The sequence below is a fragment of the Chionomys nivalis genome, chromosome 1, assembly GCF_950005125.1.
Source record: "Chionomys nivalis chromosome 1, mChiNiv1.1, whole genome shotgun sequence".
Classification (NCBI taxonomy): Eukaryota; Metazoa; Chordata; class Mammalia; order Rodentia; family Cricetidae; genus Chionomys; species Chionomys nivalis.
The window spans coordinates 12,882,910-12,903,642 of record NC_080086.1 but is presented as its reverse complement, the minus strand read 5'-3'; the positions used below and the strand labels follow the sequence as shown (position 1 = coordinate 12,903,642).

At 41.8% G+C, this 20,733-nt stretch overlaps 1 protein-coding gene across 1 annotated transcript; it reads left to right on the top strand.

The window, feature by feature from the left end:
• Positions 1–1,632: 1,632 nt before the first annotated feature.
• On the top strand, positions 1,633–20,078 carry Mgst1 (microsomal glutathione S-transferase 1). The gene is made up of 4 exons (XM_057770798.1): positions 1,633–1,766; positions 10,402–10,558; positions 12,955–13,049; positions 19,282–20,078. Exons 2-4 carry the CDS (start codon positions 10,433–10,435, stop codon positions 19,526–19,528), a joined length of 468 nt encoding a protein of 155 aa, XP_057626781.1. The 5' UTR covers positions 1,633–1,766; positions 10,402–10,432; the 3' UTR covers positions 19,529–20,078.
• Positions 20,079–20,733: the final 655 nt, after the last annotated feature.

The following is a 20,733-nucleotide window of genomic DNA, read 5'->3' as shown; positions in this document are numbered from 1 at the left end:
CATGCTCACTTATTACCCCTATGTTCAGATCTTTTATTCCAAAGTTCAAGGGCAGCTTAATTTTTTTGGCCTTTTCTGTAGTATAAACTTACTTTAGCTATAAATTTTATCCTCAAACCAAATATGCTGGATTCACTTAATAAATTTTTACTGAATTTGTCTATTCCGAGCAAATGCTCATATTATACCAGAGCAACATACGTATGTGTGGTCTTTCTGCTATGTACATACATACAGTCATATTTATCAGACAGCCCATATTTGCTGAAGCATTATAACACAAGCCCCGCATTTGTTGCTTAATTAGCTGATAGCTTGGGCACATTGCAATTAGGTCATTAGATGAATCTGGTTGTTTTTCCTCTATAAAAGCATGGTATTGACCCTTTACTGGCTTTCTGAATATAAGATTATGAAGTCAAGAACTCTCTCATACACTTCCTCCTCTATGATCTTGTCTGCAGGATGTGTGCCATCTTCCTTGGCATAAATGAAGTTCTCTTTATGTCCTGGGGTACTCAAGTTTCACAGGGGAATTCAAGATGGCTGCATCTCCTCTCAAGTTCTGTTCCCTTGTAGTCGGTGTTCCAGCTGGGTTCCAGAGAGGAAGAGCTAACTAAGCCAAGTTTTCAAGTGAATTGAAAAGTGAAACCGAACAGTCTTTTTGGATGGTTTACCAACCATGCCTCTGAAGAAACCATTGTCAGGCCCAACTAATTTCTGCTACGGACAGCAAGGTACCTCTAATTCCTTTTTGGTTTAAGAAGGGGGTAGAACATAGAATTGTCTATTAAACCTTTAAAATAAAAAAGAGAGCAAGTCTTGGAGGAGCAAATCTCAGTACTCAGGGACTGAGGCAGGGATGGTCACAAGTTTGAGTCTAGCCTTAGTATATACAGCAAGTTCCAGACTGGGCTAAGTAGCAAAATCCGCCCTAAAACAAACAAAACCAAACTGAAGAGGCAAACAGACAAAAGTCAACCAAAAATTAAGTGGCACATACTGAAGAAGAAGAAAAACGAAAATGAGGAGGAGAAGGAGGAGGAGGAAGAGGAGGAGGAGGAGAAGGAGGAGGAATAAAAAAAGAAAGGAAAAAGATTCCCAGAGCAGTGTGGGGTACAGGTGTGAAATGGTGTATATCCGTGAGTGAAATTGCACAGACGGGAACATACAACACTTGGAACTTGTCAGAGGAGCCTTCAGAACTGTTCTTGGCCGCTCTGGTGGGGCTGTATGCAATAGCTTTGATGTTGCCCTAACAACCCTGCCTTCTTGCGACACTTTTCCAAAAGTCACTGTGGAAAACACGCAACGTTAATTGCCTAACAGACTCAGAATTTCTCTGGTTCCACTTTGCACCCTGAAGGAGGGGACAAAGATGTCACAGCAATAGACTCCTGCCCCGAGTTTTAAACTTCCCAAAAGTTTTGTTTTTAAGTTTTCCACATGCAACACTTAAAGTGTCTTTTGCTTCCAGCGACATAAAAGTTAGCAGCCTTCCTGTTTCTCTTGCTCCAGAACCACAACAGAACTGCAGAGGTCCTTGGCTGAGCCGGGTCCTGGCCTGCAGCAGAGCTGAATCCAGGCTTCTTCCGGGTGGGAGGTGGCCGCAGGGTGATTCGTGGGTGGGGCTTGGCGAGTTCCGGAGGCCGGCAATTTAAGAAAAGCCTGAAAAGCCGCAGTGCCAGTTCCAGCCTTCTAGGTGAAAAGTCCCCGAGGTGTGCTAGCTTGGCCCCACAGCTTGCGGTGTTTCTCCAGGGACACAGGTGGGTGCACAGCAGGGGTGCTGCGCGGCCGCGATGCTGTGAGCAGGCAAAGAGAGGGTGGTGGGTGCAAGGGGCCTGTGGAGGGCAGGTGTAAGGCAAGAGGGTGGCTGTCTGACAAATCTTTGTTTCCTTTCGCTGCTTAAGTGTCTCCTTTGGTGTCCTGCTCTAAAAGAGAATTGTGCCTTTCTCTTTCTGCATTAGTTTCTGTTTCTAGAACTTCAAGAAGAAACTTGCAAACACGTGTTGTTTCGTGCTTAAGAGACGGTTTTCTTCTTATTTTCAAGCCCAAGTAGCACTCCTTTTTTTGAAAGGGCCATTTGATCTTGAGGGGAGGAAAAAGTACATGTGAGTTGTCGCAAGATGAGAAGCCACTGCGGCTTCAGCAACTTCTGCCTGTTCATACTGCGTAAAACCCTTCAGTGTCTCCTGTGACTCGGACATGTAGACCTTTGCGCATGCGGAAAGGCTGCTTGCTTTTCTAGATTCACCTTTAGTAGGCAAGAGAAACCTCGAAAAGTCTTTAAGATAATACTGTTGTCAGAAGCTGTGCAAAGACTTGGCAGGTCAAGCTATGGTGGTACTGTAGGCAGAGGACCAGAGAGCTGAAGGAGCAGCCTTTGGGGGGCTTAAGGCAGGGGCCAACCTCCTCCTTCTCCACTCCAGTCTGGAGAAAAAGGAAAGGACAAGAGCGTCTGCTTTGGGCTTCAGCCTGTGTTGTGCTCTGGGTGGACTGGGGGCAGTAGTGGAGGTGCCTGGGTCTTCCAGTCTGTTGGGTTCAGTCTCGGGTGTTCCGGGGAATTCCCGGGACTCTGATCACTTGTTTTTTCCTTCCTGCTTTTCCTCTAAGTGGCGTGCGGGAGGATGCCAAATAAGCTGCTTTGTAAGAAAGAGTCCCGGCTGAGGGTCTGTGAGTCTACAGTGTTCAGGAGTCATGCTGGAGGCACTGTTTGTTTTCCAGGAAGTGCCTCTTCCAGTGAGTTAGGGCAGTATTGCTTCTGTTGTTCTTGGTTTATTCCAAATCAAGAGGACAGGTGTGTGCTGGCGATATTTGACTATTTTTACATATGACAAATTTGGTCCCGAATTGAGTATTACTCTGTGATGGACAAATATTTTTAGGAAGTCGTTTTTGGTAATTCCTGAAGTTAGAGAGGAAAGTCAACATGGTCTCCAAAGAACACCTAACACCCCAGGGTCTCATATGATTCCCCATAGCCCCCTCTCCCTCATATCCTCCTCCATATCTATTTCATTACTTATCCCCTAACCTACCTCTCTCTTTCAAACCCACCCCGTCCCCTTGTCCACTTTGAAATCCAAGTCCATATTAATTTATCCCACATCCACCTTCCCTCAACATTCATTCCAGCCCCACAACTACCCTCTCACATAGTCATCCCCTGCATCTCACGCTCCCCTGTAAGCCACTGTATTTGGGCTCCTAAGTTCTCTTTCAATGAGGCCTCTCAGCAAGCTGAGGAGGCTTCGACCATCTCAATCCCTTCAGGACATTGTAGAGCCCACAAGCAGCGGCATGGCTCTTGCAATCCCCTTTTCTGTTATCCCACAATGCCCTTGTAGCATTTGGGAAGTTCAAAATTGAAGAGTCATGGCCTTGTGGCCATGTGCCCAGATTTTCTGTGTTTCACAACACTGAGGCAGGAGAGCTAAATAGTTGTAAGAAGAAAGGAACTTTGCTCTTCTTGGCCAAGGGCCCATGAAGGGAAAGGAGTGCTCTTTAACTGGAGAGGGCATCTTGTCTGTGAAACAGGGTGAAACATGGCGTTGGGCGTTAAAGAGAATCTTCCAGAAAAGCACAGTTTCTTCACAGTTTCTAACACGGAACTCCACAATTCCTAACACTGTAAGGAGCCCGGAAATGATAGGTTGAGAAAACTGGGCCCCAGACTGATGCCTCCACTGTATTATTACTACCCTAAAGTGGACAAAAGTCTTCGCTGTGTTGTGTGTGGTCTTTCATCCCAAGCCATTCATTTCTAGTCAACTGGCTGGTGTCCCTTTGTTCTCTCCCAACAGGAATTCTGGGTAAATGAAGGGAATCTTGTGTAGTGGTGGCTGTCCCTAGAGAGGACCTGGAGCTTAGAGGCTGAACTAGCAGACCTGGAGGCACGTAGCTACAAACAGTTTGGAAAGCAGAGTCCCACAGTTTTAGACTCTTGGGTTAAAGGTTCAACCACCAACATCTCCAGGCTTGGCAATTGGTAGCTTTTGCCATTCTCAGCTTCAGGCAGCAGCGAGTGACAGCAAACTGAGCAAGCAGCAGAAGGTAGTGTTGCTGTTCTTCTATGGGCCTCAAGTTCTGGTCCTCTTAGCCCTGCAGTGACAGGCGTACAGGATCCTTAGCCTTGACAGTGACCAATGTTCTAGTTCCTGGGCTTGGGGCTGGAAGTCTAGTATTTATTGGCTTCTGACAAGTCTTTCTGGGATCAAGGTCCAGAGTTTCTACCTTTGGCCCTTATTGACTTTGTCACTTCTGCTCTACACTGTTTCTTCCCCAGCTGCCTCTCATGGTTATTGCCATGGTCCCTGGTGCCTTAGGACTCTGTGGTCTTCCCTTGGCTTTGTAGGCAGGCCCACTGTGCTAATGATGAACATCACCAATAGTCAAGAAGCTGGATGTGGTGATACAGGCTTATAATTCCATCACTTGGGAGGCCGGGGTAGGAGTGTAGAGAGTTTGAGGCTAGTCTGGGCTATATTGGGAGGCTCTGTCTCAAAAGACCACACACACAAGGTAGATGATAAAAAGCTACTCACAAAAAGGTTTTGGATGCTGTCATAGCAGGAAGCAATACAGGAAGGTGTCTCTATTCCAGCTTACAAAGTAATTCAGAAAGGGAATCTTGGCATAGACCATAGCAGACATGCATGTAAGTTAAGGACTGTATTTGCACCAATTGTGGCATCGTCCCTATGCAAATGAGAAGCTTTATTTATTTATTTATTTATTTATTTATTTATTTATTTATTTGTTCACCTCTACCCCCATGGACACCCTCCCTGACAACCAGCTTTCAGTGGACATATTTTCGTCACTACACAGCCTTGTCATTATTCTGGTTTCAATTAGGGATAAGCAGGCTCATGACAGAAGAAAAAAAAAGCGGAGTTCTATTGTTTTCCTCCATGTTGTCATTGTTTCCTATTTGTTAATGTTCTTAGCATTACTCTTCATCCCCTCCTCCACATCCCTAGGAAGTGGAAGATGTCTGAGAGAGGAGGCTCATGGGCACATGGTGTATAGTGGCAGGGACTTGGTACTGGCCAGTGTCCCAGAATCACAGGCCTGAGGAGTTCTCCCACATTCCTGACAACCTAGCAACTCCACTTTTTATCAGCTCCTTGTTTATTGTTTGCAGCTGCAGAAAACCTCCATCTCCCTTTTTTTCCACCTGCTAATGCCTCTGTATTTTCCCACTGACAGTTCTAGAAGGTTCCTGGTTTTTCTCTCCTTCTCCACCATGCTGAACAACAACAAAAAAATAACCACCACCAACAAAAGCTTCCTGACTTGTTGTTCCAGCCCTAAAAACATTTTGTTCTGGGAACAATCACACAGACTTTTATTTTGAAGGTTATTAAATAGCAGAATTTTCTACTTGATAAACTTCCTGAGTTTTTTTTTTTTTTTAATTCAAAGTTTTTGTTGTATTTCTTCAGATCTCTGTTCCGAGGCATGGGCCATAGGGATTCTTTATTAAGCTAATTAACTTTGCAGGAGCTCTGAAGGATAGGGCATTTTACCATGACTTTTATTCCCCCAATACCAGAGCAATAGCAGCTATATTAAAAACTACTGAGAGTATTATCTTGCACTGAGATAACTCACTATGCTTTCAAGACCATGAACTCATGGAAGTGAATTAATTTACTGTCATATTTGGAATTTAAAAACAATTTAGAGAATAGCGAGCCCATTATTTCGTGAACTTCATCCAACTGTAGATAAAAAAAAATCAGAAGAAAGTGTGTCTGTGCTGAGTGTGCGCAGAAGTTTTCTTCTCACTGACTTCTGAACGGTGCTGTGCAGCTGTTTGTGTGCTGCATGTGGTGTTGGGTATGGAAGATGGAGATGAGATGCTGTCCTAGCTCCACTCATTTACTGTCATAGGTCATCCCGACCAAAAGTCAGTTGGGAAGGACAGGGTTTAGTTAGCTTACACTTCCAGGTCACAGTCTATCATTGAGGGAAGTCAGGGCAGGAACTGAAGCCAAAACCATAAAAGATCTCTCTCTCTCTCTCTCTCTCTCTCTCTGCTTTCTTATTCAGCACAGGCCTACCTGCCTAGGGATGGTGCTGCCTATAGTAGGCTGGGACCTCTGACATCAATCAACAGTTTCTCATGGATGTGGCTGCAAGCCAATTTGATTGTGGCAGTCTTTCCGTTGAGGGTTCCTCTTCCCAATGAATTTATTTATTTTTTTTTTTTTTGGTTTTTCGAGACAGGGTTTCTCTGTAGCTTTGGAGCCTGTCCTGGAACTCCCTTTGTAGACCAGGCTGGCCTCGAACTCACAGAGATCCGCCTGCCTCTGCCTCCCGAGTGCTGGGATTAAAGGCGTGCACCACCACCGCCTGACTGAATTTAGGTTTTGTTAAGCAATAAAAACTGCCCAGCACATATGATTTAAAGTATTGGAAGCTGTCTGGGAGGTGTGCATCAGCAATGCGGTAGAAGACATTTGAACATCTGTGAATATGGTACTCTCAGGAAGCTTCCAAACAGGACCCTTGGAGATGATGTGTAGTTTCTGCTAGACTACATGCAAGGCACATCGTTTTTATCTTAAGAAGACAAATTTAGAGTTGTTTTTTTTTGTTTTTTTTTTTTTTAAGGAAGCTTCAGTTTTATTATCTGTAATATAGCAAAGCACCTGGCACATGGCTTAACGGGAAAGGAGGAAGACTGTAAGGGATAGGAGATGTGTCAGCTAGGGTCAGCTACTAGTAGACATCCAAGGTTTAGTTGAATTATGTTTGATTAAACAGAATCAAGAGGTTGAAAGGCAAATGCAGAAATTTTCCCAAGGAGTCAGCACAATGTTTTAACATGTGGAATGAGATGTCAGAGACCAGGGTTTGTACCCCAACCCCTGTCCGTATTCTGTTTCTATGAAACAGATTACAGTATGCTCACAAACTTCATGTAGGGTTTTGCAGTAAAGTCTGAGGTATTGCTAGATACAACAGAGTCTTACAAAATTAAGTGTTAGTGGAGATGCTTTTGATTACATTCTTCAGCAACACATGAACAACTGACTAGCAGCAAATAGAAGACAGATGTAGCTTCATAGACTATAGTAAAATGGAAAAAGCTTCTGGAGGTTAAGCTAGAAAGCTACAGGAAGGAGTAAAAGGGCATGAATGGACATCATGGAGCAGCCAAGAAGATTCAATGCTGTCTAAGGTGAGTGTGAGAGAAAATAAATACTGCAAGGAGGGCAGAAAGGCTGATGTCAGGGTCAGAGGCTACCAGAAAGGGCAGGGAACTCAGTTGTTAAGCCTAACCCTAGTTACTGTCTGTGCCATTTCTCCTGAACACAGCATATCTTTAACCCCAGGATCCTTCAGTTTATTATTTACTTAGTTTGTTTAGTGTGTGTGCATGTGTGTGCTTGTGCACACTTCTTGGTGTATATGCATGTGTTTGACAACTTTCAGGAATTGATTCTCTCCTTCCACCATATGGGTTTTGGGGTTTGCACTCAGGTTGCCATGCTCAGCCGCAGGCACCTCTACATGGTAAACCATCCTGCTAACCCCTTGGTTTCCACTTGACAACTTTTTAGATGGATGTGAATATAAAATGAGAAATGATCTGATCTGTCCTGTGTTGGCAAAAGAGCTTCACAAAAACCTGGAATGGAATATAACAATGGCTTATTTATTTTGGGATAAACTCACACAAAGGGAAGTGATCCATAGTCCTCTGCATGAGTTGGGAACTGGAACCAAATCCAGCAGCCAAGAGGTCTGTGCACACTTTTTGTCTGCATTTATAGTACATGAGACCATGCCCAAAGTGAGCTGTTATCTTAAAGGCTATTGCCTAAAGGAGTTCCCACAGCACCTCTCCCTTTTGTCTAAATAAGAGAGTTCTAGGCCTAATACAAAACTATATACAATAAGAATAAATATCAAGTGTTGTTCAAGGAAAAGAAGAGGCAAAATTTTACATAAAAATTAGAATTACAGCCAGCATGAACAACATCAAACAAGCATATACTAAATGTTTCAATAGTTATCCTATCCTAAGGAGTCTAAGTCTTATATTAAAAATGGCCTGGCTAAGTCATGAGAGGAAAGTAACTATGAATATCTAGTCTTCAACCCACATCAAAGACCTGAGAAGGAAAATTATATTACTTGAGTAAACAGGAAGTGCAATCAGGAATTTCTGAAAAGTACAAGAAATGACAGAGACAACTTGCTACATGGGCAATCACTCAAAGTCTCATTTGCAACATTGGGGCAACCAACTTTGGCTAAGGCCTAGAGTGTCTGACAGACCATTTTCAGAGGCAGGAAAATTTGAAAAACTGTCCTAGCCTGTATTGGCAAGGTTTGTCAGTCTTTTGCTTGTATCCTGCTTGCCTGGTCTAAACATCATACATTTTGTCAGTGGCCAAGACATGAACAGTTCTTTGCCCAAAGGCCAATTTGCCAAGAAGAAAACAAATTCCAAGGGAGTGTCTTCAGTGTTTAACATTCTCTCTGGAATAGATTGGTGCTGCCTGGAGCAATCGTGTCTCATGTCAACAGAATTCTAAGTTATTTAAATGTCATATTCTACAATTTATTGAAGTGTTTAAAGATTACCTATCTATGTGGAATACATACAATCTATGCATTTAATGAACTTGATTAGTCTAACTATAAGCATGAAAAATATGGATGGATGACTATTGACCTACAATTCTTAATACTTATATAGCTTAAAGATTAAGGACTCATATTAAAAACTTAAACAATCTTTAAACAAATGTGAAGCAAAATGAGGACAATGACCTTGAAATGTAAGCGATATATAATCTTGATCAGAAGTAGAAATGTATAGTGCAATATAATAAATATATCCTAGAATTGCATCAATATACAAATCACCTTAAGCAGAGGTAGAAACATGCATGCATATGATATGAAAAATAACTTCGCATAGGCACACAAATATTGTAAACAGAAATAGGAGCATATTCAATATAACAAATATAATTTGAATTTGTATCAATATATAAGAATTTATACCAATGTAAATTGCCTATAAATAATAGCTCACAAGTAATCTCACTAATACTCACACTATTATTATTAGTGTGAGTAGCCTCACACTAATCTACCTATTATCTCAACCCATTCATTCCCTCTCCTTTTTTTTCAAGAGAAATGCATGAGCTTACTTCAGTTCTACCTCCAACCCTATACCACTTATAACCAACCCCTAATAATGTCCCTAGCCCATTCTCCTTTTCCCGATTCATATTTCCACATGCACAGCTTCCTTGCTGTGGGCTTGTGGGTCTAGTACTGGGATATTTCCAGTGTCTTTTCTTCTTCTTCCACCGGGACTGCTGTTATACTGACAAGGGTATGGTGAAGTTTATTGAGCCGGGTTTTGTGATACAAGCCTGTAGTTTCAGTACTTTGGAGGCAGAGACTAGAGGATCAGGAATTCAAATTTACTCTGTCTATAGCCAGGGAGAGGCCAGCCTGAGATACCTAAGAAACATGCCTCCCAAATGAGCAGATAAATGAAGAATAAACTAATAAAGTATGGGTGGCCTCCCCTGCTATAGTTGGTTACTATTGCATGCGTTTCCAATGCTTGCTTTGTTTAAATATGATAGTAAGTATTGTTAGAGACTGCTAGTATTCCTATTTTATAGATAGAGGTCTAAAGTCTCAGAGAACTTCTATTCCTCAAGCAAGGTCAGTAACCAAACTCAGGGACTTGAATTCAAGTTTTGGGTTCCTGAGAGGTTGGACAGAACTGAAAGAATAGACAGCAGTGAGCTAGGTTTCTGGCCCAGATCATGCATTAGATTTTAGGCATTCCCAGTAACATGGCAGTCCTGCTGTGGCTGGAGCTTGGTGCTTTTGAAGATCCTGCCACGACCTCTGCACTATTCTTTGAACCCTTCGTTCTTCCTGATACAAATCTCTATTTTATTCCATGTTTGGGGCATTTTGATTGTTTTTATGCTCCAATAACCCTTATACTTCCTTTTAGCATTTTATGGGTATCTTCATCCAGATAAATCGTTATACAATTTATTCTAGAAATATGTTTGCTTTGAATTGATAATTAAATTGTTTGAGACAGGAGTTTACCATGTAGGCCAGACTGACTTGAAGCTTACTGTGGAGCTTATGGTTGTCTTAAACTCAGAGCAATCCTCCTGCCTAGTCTAGCAACAGTTGGATTATAGGAGTGAATCACCGTTTAAATTGCTTTTTTTGTTGTTGTTGTTGAAAACTTTGTGAGGATGTAATCATTTCCCTTGTAAGCAGTCCATGATACTGATTTTTAAAGAACAATGTGGTTAGTGCAGTTATATCGGCTCAATAAGTGATCAAGTTACCCGGGGTGTTTCTGCTTCCCCTGTTTCTTGTTTACAGTCATTTAAAGATTGAGAGCAAGACTTGAAGAATGGCTGACCTCAAGCAGCTCATGGACAATGAGGTGTTTATGGCCTTCTCCTCCTACGCAACGATCATTCTTATGAAGATGATGTTCATGAGCACGGCAACTGCGTTTCAGAGGTTGACCAACAAGGTAAGAGTTCAGAGGCAACCTCTGCTCACTTTCATGAGTTAAAATTCTGGAGAACAGCCTTCTTCATTTCTATTGCACCTTTTAAAATATGCTCAGTCAGTAGCAGGTTGTGCTGTGAATGAAGTCTGGGTGTTTCTCATGGCACAAGACTTTTGCTTTCATGATGAAACCATGATAGTTGTCACTTTATGGGTATATCCTTTTGTGATTCGCATAGCAAATGAAATTTTCAGTGTTCAGGTTTGGCTCATAGTAATCTCATGGCCGGGGGGATCATGGGATAGAACGCTCTTTTGTTTCTCACATGTACTGAACCCCTTCATCATTTTGTGGCATCATTAGCAATCTCAGTTGAAATGAAGCCTGGTCTCCTTTAGGAGAAATGAAAGAGAGGGAACAAGAAGCTGCCCAAGTCATTGTGGTCCATGGCTGCAGAGTGTCACTGAAGGGGAGGCTTATGAAGTATGTATTCCTCATGGCTCTGCAGGGCAGCAAGTTCAAGATCAAGATGCCAGATCTGATGTCTAGCCAGGGACCCTTTTGTGATCTGCACGGGGCATCATCTCCTTGTGTTCATATTAGATGAAAGAAAAAGAGGGGAGTAGAAGATGTGCCCTCATGACCTTATGATACCATAGAGGCCCTACCTTCAGACACCATCACCCTGGGAATTCGGCTACAGCTTATGCATTTTGTGAGGACAGAAACAGCAGTCAATGGTAGTACTTGCTTGGCCTCACATGACGGGAAGGATGGGGCTAAGATGAAAACTCACCTAGAGAAATGGACTGTAGTTCAGTGGGAGAGTGCTTGCTTGGAATACAGAAGGCCTTGATCACGTTCCAGCAACCCTCTCCAATTCAGGTTGGCTTAAACCCCAACTTTGGATATTTCTCACTGTGGTTTGTTTATTTCTTTATTCAAAATTCATATGTTGGACGGCCAATTCATTCCAGGTACTCATATAGAGGACACCATGAGGAGCAAGGCCAACAGACCTGGCCTCAGGAGCTGACTCTCACATCTCTGCTTAGCAATTCTCCTTAACATCTTTAATTGTAATAAATAATCATATGTTAAGAAAATGTTATAATAGTTATATTTTTCAAGCTAAAGTTAAAAATATTTTACAGTCTTTTTTATTATAAATTATTAAACAGTGATGATCTTAAATGCACATTTCAAGTTTCAAGGAATGGGGCAATAGTTTCAAACAGCATAGTCATTACAGGAAGGAGTCCATCCCTTGCTACTTCCTTCAGCTTACCTTTTCTGAAGGCCTTGGAAGGCAAAGGCATTACTTGCTGAAAACCGAGCACCTGGCACGTTGATACACTTGAGGGAGGGTGTGGCAGGGTCACTCTGTAAAGGACACCAGGGTACCATGTTGATGGTCTGCTCTGGCTGAGAATTATATCTCTTATGTCTTTACTCTCTTGGTAACTATTTTTTTTAATTATTTAGTCTGTCATTATGTGTGTGTGTGAGCATGAGAGACAGAGATATAGAGAGAGAGAAAGAGAGAGAGAGAGATTAAAATTCTGCATGTGCTGTGTGTGCAGGTAACATTTTGGGGGTCAGTTCTTCCCTTCTTCTGTGGATTCTGGGATGTGAACTCAGTCATCAGACCTGTGCAACAAGTTCTTTTACCTGCAGAGTCAACTCCCTGCTCCCTCTTTAAGATTTTTATATTCTAGCCTTTATTGAGGTTTTCATTCTTGCTGATTTGAAAACATTTTTGTGTTGATAAAGATTCAGGCTCGGTCTGAACATGCTTCCCCTCCTCGCTCTTCCTCTGTTTGATTGATTGGTTGACAATTTCTTTCTGTAAGGGCCAACCAGGATGCCTGGGCTTCTTTTATTAAGACTCAAATTACTGGTGCTTGGGTTGTCGCTCAGTCAGTCAGATGCATGCCGTGCAAGCGTGAGGACCCGAGTTTGATCTTCTGCATCTATGTTAGGGATGCCAGATATGGTGGTCTACATTTACAGTCTCACCGATGGGGAGGAGGTGGAGACTGGCGGGTTTCTGAGGTTCAGTGGCATCCACTGTGAACAAGGTTCACAGTAATTCCCAATTGAAATGAAACTTGAAAATCCAAGGCCTCTACATGAACATGCACCCAAGTGTATATGTTCCTGTGCTCATGTGTGCACCCATACAAACCTGCACACACACATACACACCCAAATGCAAATTAGCAAACTGGTCACTATGCCCACTGCTCCTTCACAGTTCACAGTATTTGGAATTCGGGTGCTCCTTTTTTCCGTTTGTTTTTGTTGTTAAGTTGATACTAATGGTTGAACATAGGGGTTTGTGCTCATCATCAAGCAATATATCTATCCCTGACATAAGTGGATTTTCTTCTTCTTCTTTTTGGTATTTGGAATAGATTTTTGCCAACCCAGAAGACTGCGCTAGCTTTGGCAAGGGAGAGAATGCCAAGAAGTACCTTCGGACGGACGAAAAGGTAGAACGGGTGCGAAGGTGAGCTTGTGCCTCTGGAAATTTCTCACCCTAGAGCCATGGTCAAGGAGTCCAGCCTTGCTTAGGACTCAGAGAAGAAAGGGAGAAAGCAGTCATTTACTGTGGTCCATGGCATGAAGTATAGCAAATCTCCACATGGTGCTATAGCTGCTCCTGTCACCCATTTTGCTAGAAAATTTTGCTAGAATTTGGTTGGGGCTGGAATCTCTGCTCCGTTTGGGGATACCCTGAAATAATAGTAGATAGGTGGTAAGGTGCAGGCAGACAATTCTCGCAGGCATGTCACCTCTCTCCCAAATTGAGACCATCCATTTGTCCATGCACACAGAAGGTCAGGTGCTTTTGTAGAAGAACTAGAATATAAAGTTGAAACTTTTCAGATAAGTAAGTTATGCCTTGGCTGCCTTGTAGTTCTGTCTCTCTCTGCTGATTTGTTTCTGTATCTCCTTCATAGCTATTATATTTAACATATTGCAAGTTCAATGAACACTGAAGAGAGAGAAGCTGGATTCCCTTCTCACAGTTCTGTTTCAAATGTGCCTGGAACTGTGATTTTTCTTAATATTCATCATAAAGTCATGTGATGTGCTATTATTTTATGCAGATATTCAATGCCAAATTTAAGTAATTGCTTCCCCCTTTTTATAACACATGAACTATCAGAGGTACCTACTGTCTTCCCAGTTACTATTATCCAACACTCTTCTGAGCTGTGAAACAATTCCGTACACACCCCAGCCAGTGATGTTACAAAAAGTTAAAGGATTAAGGAAGTTTTATAGACACCAAGCAGCCTTGTAGTCCTGTGATGGAGAGCAACCTGATGGTCCTGTGATGGAGAGCAACCTGATGGTTCTGTGATGGAGAGTTAAGTCAGAAAAGTAGCACATACTTGAATAGATTTCCTCAGTTTCATGTAAATGACCATGAAACAGAAGTAGAGAGCAAAGAGTTTTCCCTCTGCACATGGGGTCAGGTAAACTCTGTGGATCATGTCTGTGTCACCCCCAGCTCGCTTCTCTGGGAAGGTCTGAAAGCCCTCCTGGGACAGTTACGGATTCTCTCATGCCATAACGTATACAGGCTCACACTGAATTGTCTTCTGGGATCATACACTCATACTTGCTTCCAAATTTTGCATCGGATGTAAAGTAAGCTCTTCTCTCAATTCCCTCAACAAATCAACTGAAAAACCTGTGCACAGAAATGGGCTTGAGGAAATTGAAGTGCACGGGAGTTTACACTGTGTACTGCAGACATTTCTCAAGCAAGAATGTTTTTCTCTGAAGAGGAAGTGTGTGTGCTAGGTTCTTAAGCGCTTTCCATACACTTGCTTCTGCTTCTGCAGGTGTGCTGGGGAACTCAGTCCTCCTACGTGAGCCAGTCGTCAAAACAGGTTGTGCCAAGAAAATGCACCAGAAATAGTTCCAGGACAAAAGAATCACAGTAAAAACCTCAAACGGTGTCAAGTGTTATGAGGGCAGAGAATCAGATTAGAGCGATGTGTCAGATGCCACGGAGACGTTAAACCGTTTAAGTCTTTATCTGTTCCTTCTCGGTTTCTCTTTGACAGCAACAGTAGCATGGTTGATGCTAATCGTGCTGTTCTATTCATACAATAGGCCAGGACTAGAAAACACCGACTGTACCGCAATGGCATTATTAGCAAGATGGAGAGGAGCATGCAAGCCTCCTCTACCGAAACTTAAAAACATTTTATTTTGAGAGATCAGATCCTCTTTGTTATTTACCCATCTGCTACCCTTACCCTCCTGTGGGTACTTTGAGAGGAGAAATCTATAGTCTAGTCTGATGTTCTTCTCAGACTACAAATACGTGTAACTGATATTTAATTCCATTGACCTTAGCTCTAGGTGCCTAGAGAGGCAGAACACCAGTGTGCACAGCGCCCTCTGGTGGTCATAATCTGAACTTACAGTGTAGCAATAGGCAACCTTTTGCAGAAGGCCAATGATCACATTTCCAGTAACTTTTTTTTTTGAGAACTGATTGCCTTCATTAAATAAAACACTAGCACTCATGTGTGTTATGGCGTAAATGAATGGCAAACAGAAATTATTATAGAATATTTAGCTTTAATAAGGACTTACAGAACCGAGGTTCCCGTGGAGAACAGGAAAGCAGAAGGGAAGGCGGGGAGCACACCCGCAATATTTATTAGTAAAAAATATCCTCAGGGGACCCCGCCCTACAAGCAAGGTGATTGGTTGGGGCTTCCCCTACATCACCCCCTTTTGTCTAAATAAGATAGAGCCAAACCGATTACAACTATATACAATAGGAACAAATAATAAATATACTAAACATTTTATTTCAAGGAGTCTAAATAATGTAGAGAGTAACTGCAATTATCTAATCTTTAACTCAGTCAAAGATCTGAGAATGGAATTAACAAACAAGAAATATCCAAAATGTGCAACAAATGACAGAGACAACTGACTACCTGGGCAATCACCCAAAGTCTCGTTTGCAATGTTGAGTCAACCAACTTTGGCTAAGGCCTAACATAACTGACATACCATTATTAAAGGCAAGGAACTTTCTTAGAACTACCCTACCCTGTCTTGGCAAGATAAGACAATCTTGTTTTATCCACTTATGGATATTTTGTATCTTTGTCAGTAGTTGAGGTATGGGCTTTTCTTAACCCAAAGACCAGTTCTGCCAAGAAGACAAGCTCCCAGTGGAGTGTCTTTGGTGCTCAACGTTCTCTCGAGAGTAGAGTGGTGTTGCCAGGAGTGATTGTGTCTCATTGGCACGGAATTCTAGGTCAGATTAAAGGCCATTTTTTACAGCTCTTCGAAGAGGCTGAAGATTCTATTATCTATACTAAATATAATCTCTATGTATCTAAAAAACCTGATTATCCTAAAAATAAATATGACAAACATATAATTCTCAATACCTATCTAACTTGAAGACTAAGAGAATAAATAACTGTGCAATATATGAAGACAATGATCTCCAACTGTAAACAATGTCATTACATATCAAATGTAAACAATGTTATGATGGAGGTGGTTCTTGTATTTTATCTGTTGCTTTCATTGGTTAACTAATAAAGAAAACTGCCTTAGCCCATTTGATAGGCCAAACCTTAGGTGGGTGGAGTAAACAGAAGAGAATGCTGGGAGAAAGAAGCTGAGTCGGGAGTCGCCATGATTCTCCCACTCCAGACTGACGCAGGTTAAGATTCTCCCTGGTAAGCCAGCTCATGGTACTACACAGAATATTAGAAATGGGTTAGATCAATATGTAAGAGCTAGCCAATAAGAGGCCGAAACTAATGGGCCAGGCAATGTTTAAAAGAATACAGTTTCCGTGTAATTATTTGGGGGCATAAGCTAGCCATGTGGGCGGCCGGGTGCCGGGGACGCAGCCCCGCCGCTCATATTACAACAGAGTGGCGCCCAAGGTCATTGGTTAAATAATAAAGAAACTGCCTAGGCCCATTTATAGGCCAGCCCTTAGGTGGGTGGAGTAAACAGACAGAATGTTGGGAGAAAGAAGCCGAGTAAGGAGTCGCCATGATTCTCCCACTCCAGACAGACGCAGGTTAAGATCTTTCCTGGTAAGCCAGCTCGTGGTATTACATAAAATATTAAAAATGGGTTAGATCAATATGTAAGAGCTAGCCAATAAGAGACTGGAGCTAATGGACCAGACAGTGTTTAAAAGAATACAGTTTCCGTGTAATTATTTCGGGGCATAAGCTAGCCATGCGGGCGGCCGGGTGCTGGGGACGCAGCCCCGCCGCTCATATTACTACAATGTTATTATATAAATAATATCAGAGGTAGAAATGTACATTGTAATATGGTAAATGTATCAATACAATATAGACAAAGTTATAAGCATACTCTTATAAAAAAATAGAGGTAGGAGCACTCACATTCATTATTCAATATATCAATATACAAGGAACAGTACCAATACAATTTTCCAAAAACAGTAATTCACAAATACCAATCATCCCATCAAACCAGTTAATCCCCCCTTTTTAAAATAAATTTTAGAAGTTTTTGAATCTCTTTTTACTTTTTTTTTATAAGCCTGTTGCTAATTCCATAGTCAAATGGCAGAGTGGTGCTACCAATGAAATGGAAGCTATCCTTGAATTAGTCATATAGGACCATAGCTGCAAGCTTAAAGTAGCATGTGTTGACATATCAAGGGATGTAACTTAGTGTTAGTAGTTTGAGTTCCACACAGACACAAACCAGAGTTGATTAGAAAATACTTTACATATATATGGATTTATCTACTTAATCATATTTCACCTTATTCTGAGAGGAATTTAAGACCACACACACACACTCAATGCTACAAGATAAATGAAACTCAAAAGGGAATCAAGACGGATATAAAAGTGAGTTATTATGAAGAGCTTGAGTTTAGTTTTAGGGAAATGCCAGGAATCTATAACACACTGTCTTCAGGAGTGAAGAACACACCTTCCTCCAGAGTGTTCCTAGAACCTGAGGGACCCAAGTGAGAATTCCATCAAGAGACTGAGCTATGGGTTAGAGGCTAAAGTAAACATCCTTTGTGACCCCAATTCTTGGACAAAGCAGCTACTGGAAGGTTCTTGTATGTCTATCATGGTCCAGCTTTCCTTGGGATGCTATCAAACATCTCTCAAGAAGATGTGAGAACAACATACATGTAGTGACCAAGCAATGACAGGAAGCGGTTATCTGTACCTGTGAAGGCGTGGTGGGATACAAAGAGTACATCTCTGTAGCATTCCTCTATTTCATGGAGGAAGAAGAAGAGATGAGAAAATGTTAATTTAGAAAACTCTGTGAGAATTCAGACACCCTACTGTATGCTTAGAATCAGAACCCTGTCTGAGCAGAGGGCATTGGGGAAATATGGCTAGGCCCTCCTACCTCCCCACTCCTTGCATAGTTGGCTACTGCTTGATAATTCATTTAAAATTCTCAAAGCAACTGTTGTCCAGGTCCAGCAGATTCTGAAAACCAGAAAGCCTGATCTGAGGGAATGAACTGTGGCAGTGACTCCCGAACCTTGGTGGGAAGCTTGGCCATAGCGTGGAGTACCACTCATAGGGTTGAGGGGAATCCATCAGGGCAGAAAATGGTCACTCCCAAAGAAAGTGTGACATACTGTATATACTACTCTTGTTTAAGGTATTGAATCTATGCAGCTCGTTTATTTATTTATATGAGATTTTTTTTTAATACCAGTTCAAATTCCCACTCTCTCCCCTCCTCCCATTCCCTCCACAAACCCTCCCATTCTATCCCCTCTACTGGTCAATCAGCTTTTATTTAAAATATAATTGACAGAATACAATTGTCCCACACCAAGAGTTCAAGTCAAAAAAGCCCAAGGTGCCACAAGCCAGAGGAAAAATTCTGACTGAAAAGTGTTTTAGGTTTCCTTCTAGTGGCGGTACACAAACAGAGTCTAAGAAATCATATTCTCTTTCCTTCTCTGTCCATCTTCCTTCCCCAACTCAGTCACTTCTGTGTAGACCTGTACTTTTGCCCTTTCTTTTCTAGTTCCTTCCATGGTTTGAATACAGAATGCCTGAAATCTCACCCATTTCTGGGGTGATGGTTTTATCTGGATGTAAAAGAGCATACGACTTGATGATGGATTACACAGAGGGATTTCTGTTTAATCACTCTGAAGTTAGGGAGAGGGAAAGGGGAAGTTTTGAGCAAGACCATAAGCGAAAGAATTTTCTTTCCTTGGGAACAAGAATTTTCTATCAAATGAGACTTGAATTTGAAAGAATGATATCTCATACTCACAAAAGTGGTGTGTGTTTTTCTAGATAGATGACATTTTAATATTCTGGAAACAGTAAACTGCTGTCTCAAGATAAAATAAAGATTTTTCAAAATGCGGTGTTCTAAATAAAAACCATGTTAGTAAGGAAGCAGGGCAGCTGGGAAGAACTGAGATTATCCCTTTGTAATGTAAGATCCTGTAGCAGTGCTCCGTGTACATGGATCCACGTCTGTAATTGTAGCACTTGTCAGTAGAGGCAGACGCTCTAGGAGCATGAGGAAAATCTGGCCACATAGAAAGTTTCAGGCCAGCTTCGGCTAACCTTGTCTCTAACCAAATGAAACCCACCCAACCCTTACATCCATCAAGACATCATTTTGTTTTAGAAGAGAGGGAAGGATGCAGGCATCCCACTGATTTTTGAACTTTGTGTTATCACCTCTCACAGGGCCCACCTGAATGATATTGAAAACATTGTTCCCTTTCTTGGTATTGGCCTCCTGTACTCCCTGAGTGGTCCAGATCTCTCGACAGCCCTCCTGCACTTCAGAATCTTCGTCGGTGCTCGGATCTACCACACGATTGCCTACTTGACTCCCCTTCCTCAGCCAAACAGGGCCTTGGCATTTTTCGGTGGCTTTGGAGTCACTCTGTCAATGGCTTACAGGCTGCTCAAGAGTAGGCTGTACCTGTAAAGAGAATTACAATTCTTGTCATCTGATTGCTTTTTTGAAGAAAGAATTCTATTTCCAATGTATTCCAACAATTTCTAAGGTTATGTGTAGGAGAGGAGCAGAGAAATTAGGAGTCCGAGAAAACTCAGTTTAAAGACTAGTACCAATTGTCTCTCTTCTTGTTTTGTAATAGGGGTAGACATTTAATATAATCAACCTTAACCATGTTCTCTAGCTCCTACAGTACTTTGTGGTAAGTCTCAATTGTGTCGTAATTTGTAATACTTATCTACATTTCGTCTCATGCATCTGTAAAAGAGTATGTGAAACCTGGCTTTCGTACTTGCTGAACGAGGCACATGAATTAAAAACATTAGAAATGAATTTTGTTGTTTCTTTTTCAAAGGATTTCATTTACTTACTTTGTTTGCATGTTTGTTTGTTTGTTTAAGTATGGTTTCTCTGTGTTACAGCTCTGCCTATCCTGGAACTTGCTCCATAGACCAGGCTGGTCTTAAACTCACAGAGATCTGCCTGCCTCTGACTCCTGATTAAAGGGGTGCACAACCACTGTTCAGTTTATTTTTAATTTTTATTGATGTTTATGACTATGTCTCTGCGCGTGTATGCATGTGTGTGCAGGTACCCACAGAAACCCCTGGACCTGGAGTTACAGGCGGGAACTGATCTCAAGTCCTCTAGAAGAGCGAAGTCTTCTTACCTGCTGAGTCGTATCTCCAGTCCCTGCTTAGTTTATTTTTCCTGTTTTTTAATAGTAAAAAAAAAAAATATAGAAAGGTTGGACAACTGAATAACAACCCTCTCCATGCCCATCATGTTGAATCACTGACTTTTAACATTTTGCCTCTTTCGCTTTGGCTATTTTTCAGGTTGTATTTTTGGAACATGTGAATATCAATTGCAGACACCAGGGTATTTTCTTCTAACCTTGCTATGCTACCCCCATGAAGAAGGCAGTGTGCAGAGGTCCACAATAACTGTCCCACCCATGAACTATAACACCACAGTTACACTAGTTGATATAGTCTCCACACTCAGTTTCTGTTGGTTTCCCAACAATAACCTCCACAGCTGTCTTGTTTCTGACCTAGGTACCAGATAAGGAGCACAGACAGCCGCTGGATGACCATTGTTAAGAGTTTCACTAAGATGGAAGAATTTTCTTGCTCAGTTGATGTTTTCTTTTGTAAAATATGTTTTGAGAA

Excerpts from the sequence above, each read along its gene's own strand:
- Mgst1 (XM_057770798.1), top strand. The coding sequence starts at position 10,433 with ATGGCTGACCTCAAGCAGCTCATGGACAATGAGGTGTTTATGGCCTTC. Across the intron at positions 10,559-12,954 it reads TTCAGAGGTTGACCAACAAG|ATTTTTGCCAACCCAGAAGA; the intron begins GTAAGAGTTCAG and ends TATTTGGAATAG. Across the intron at positions 13,050-19,281 it reads AAGGTAGAACGGGTGCGAAG|GGCCCACCTGAATGATATTG; the intron begins GTGAGCTTGTGC and ends CACCTCTCACAG.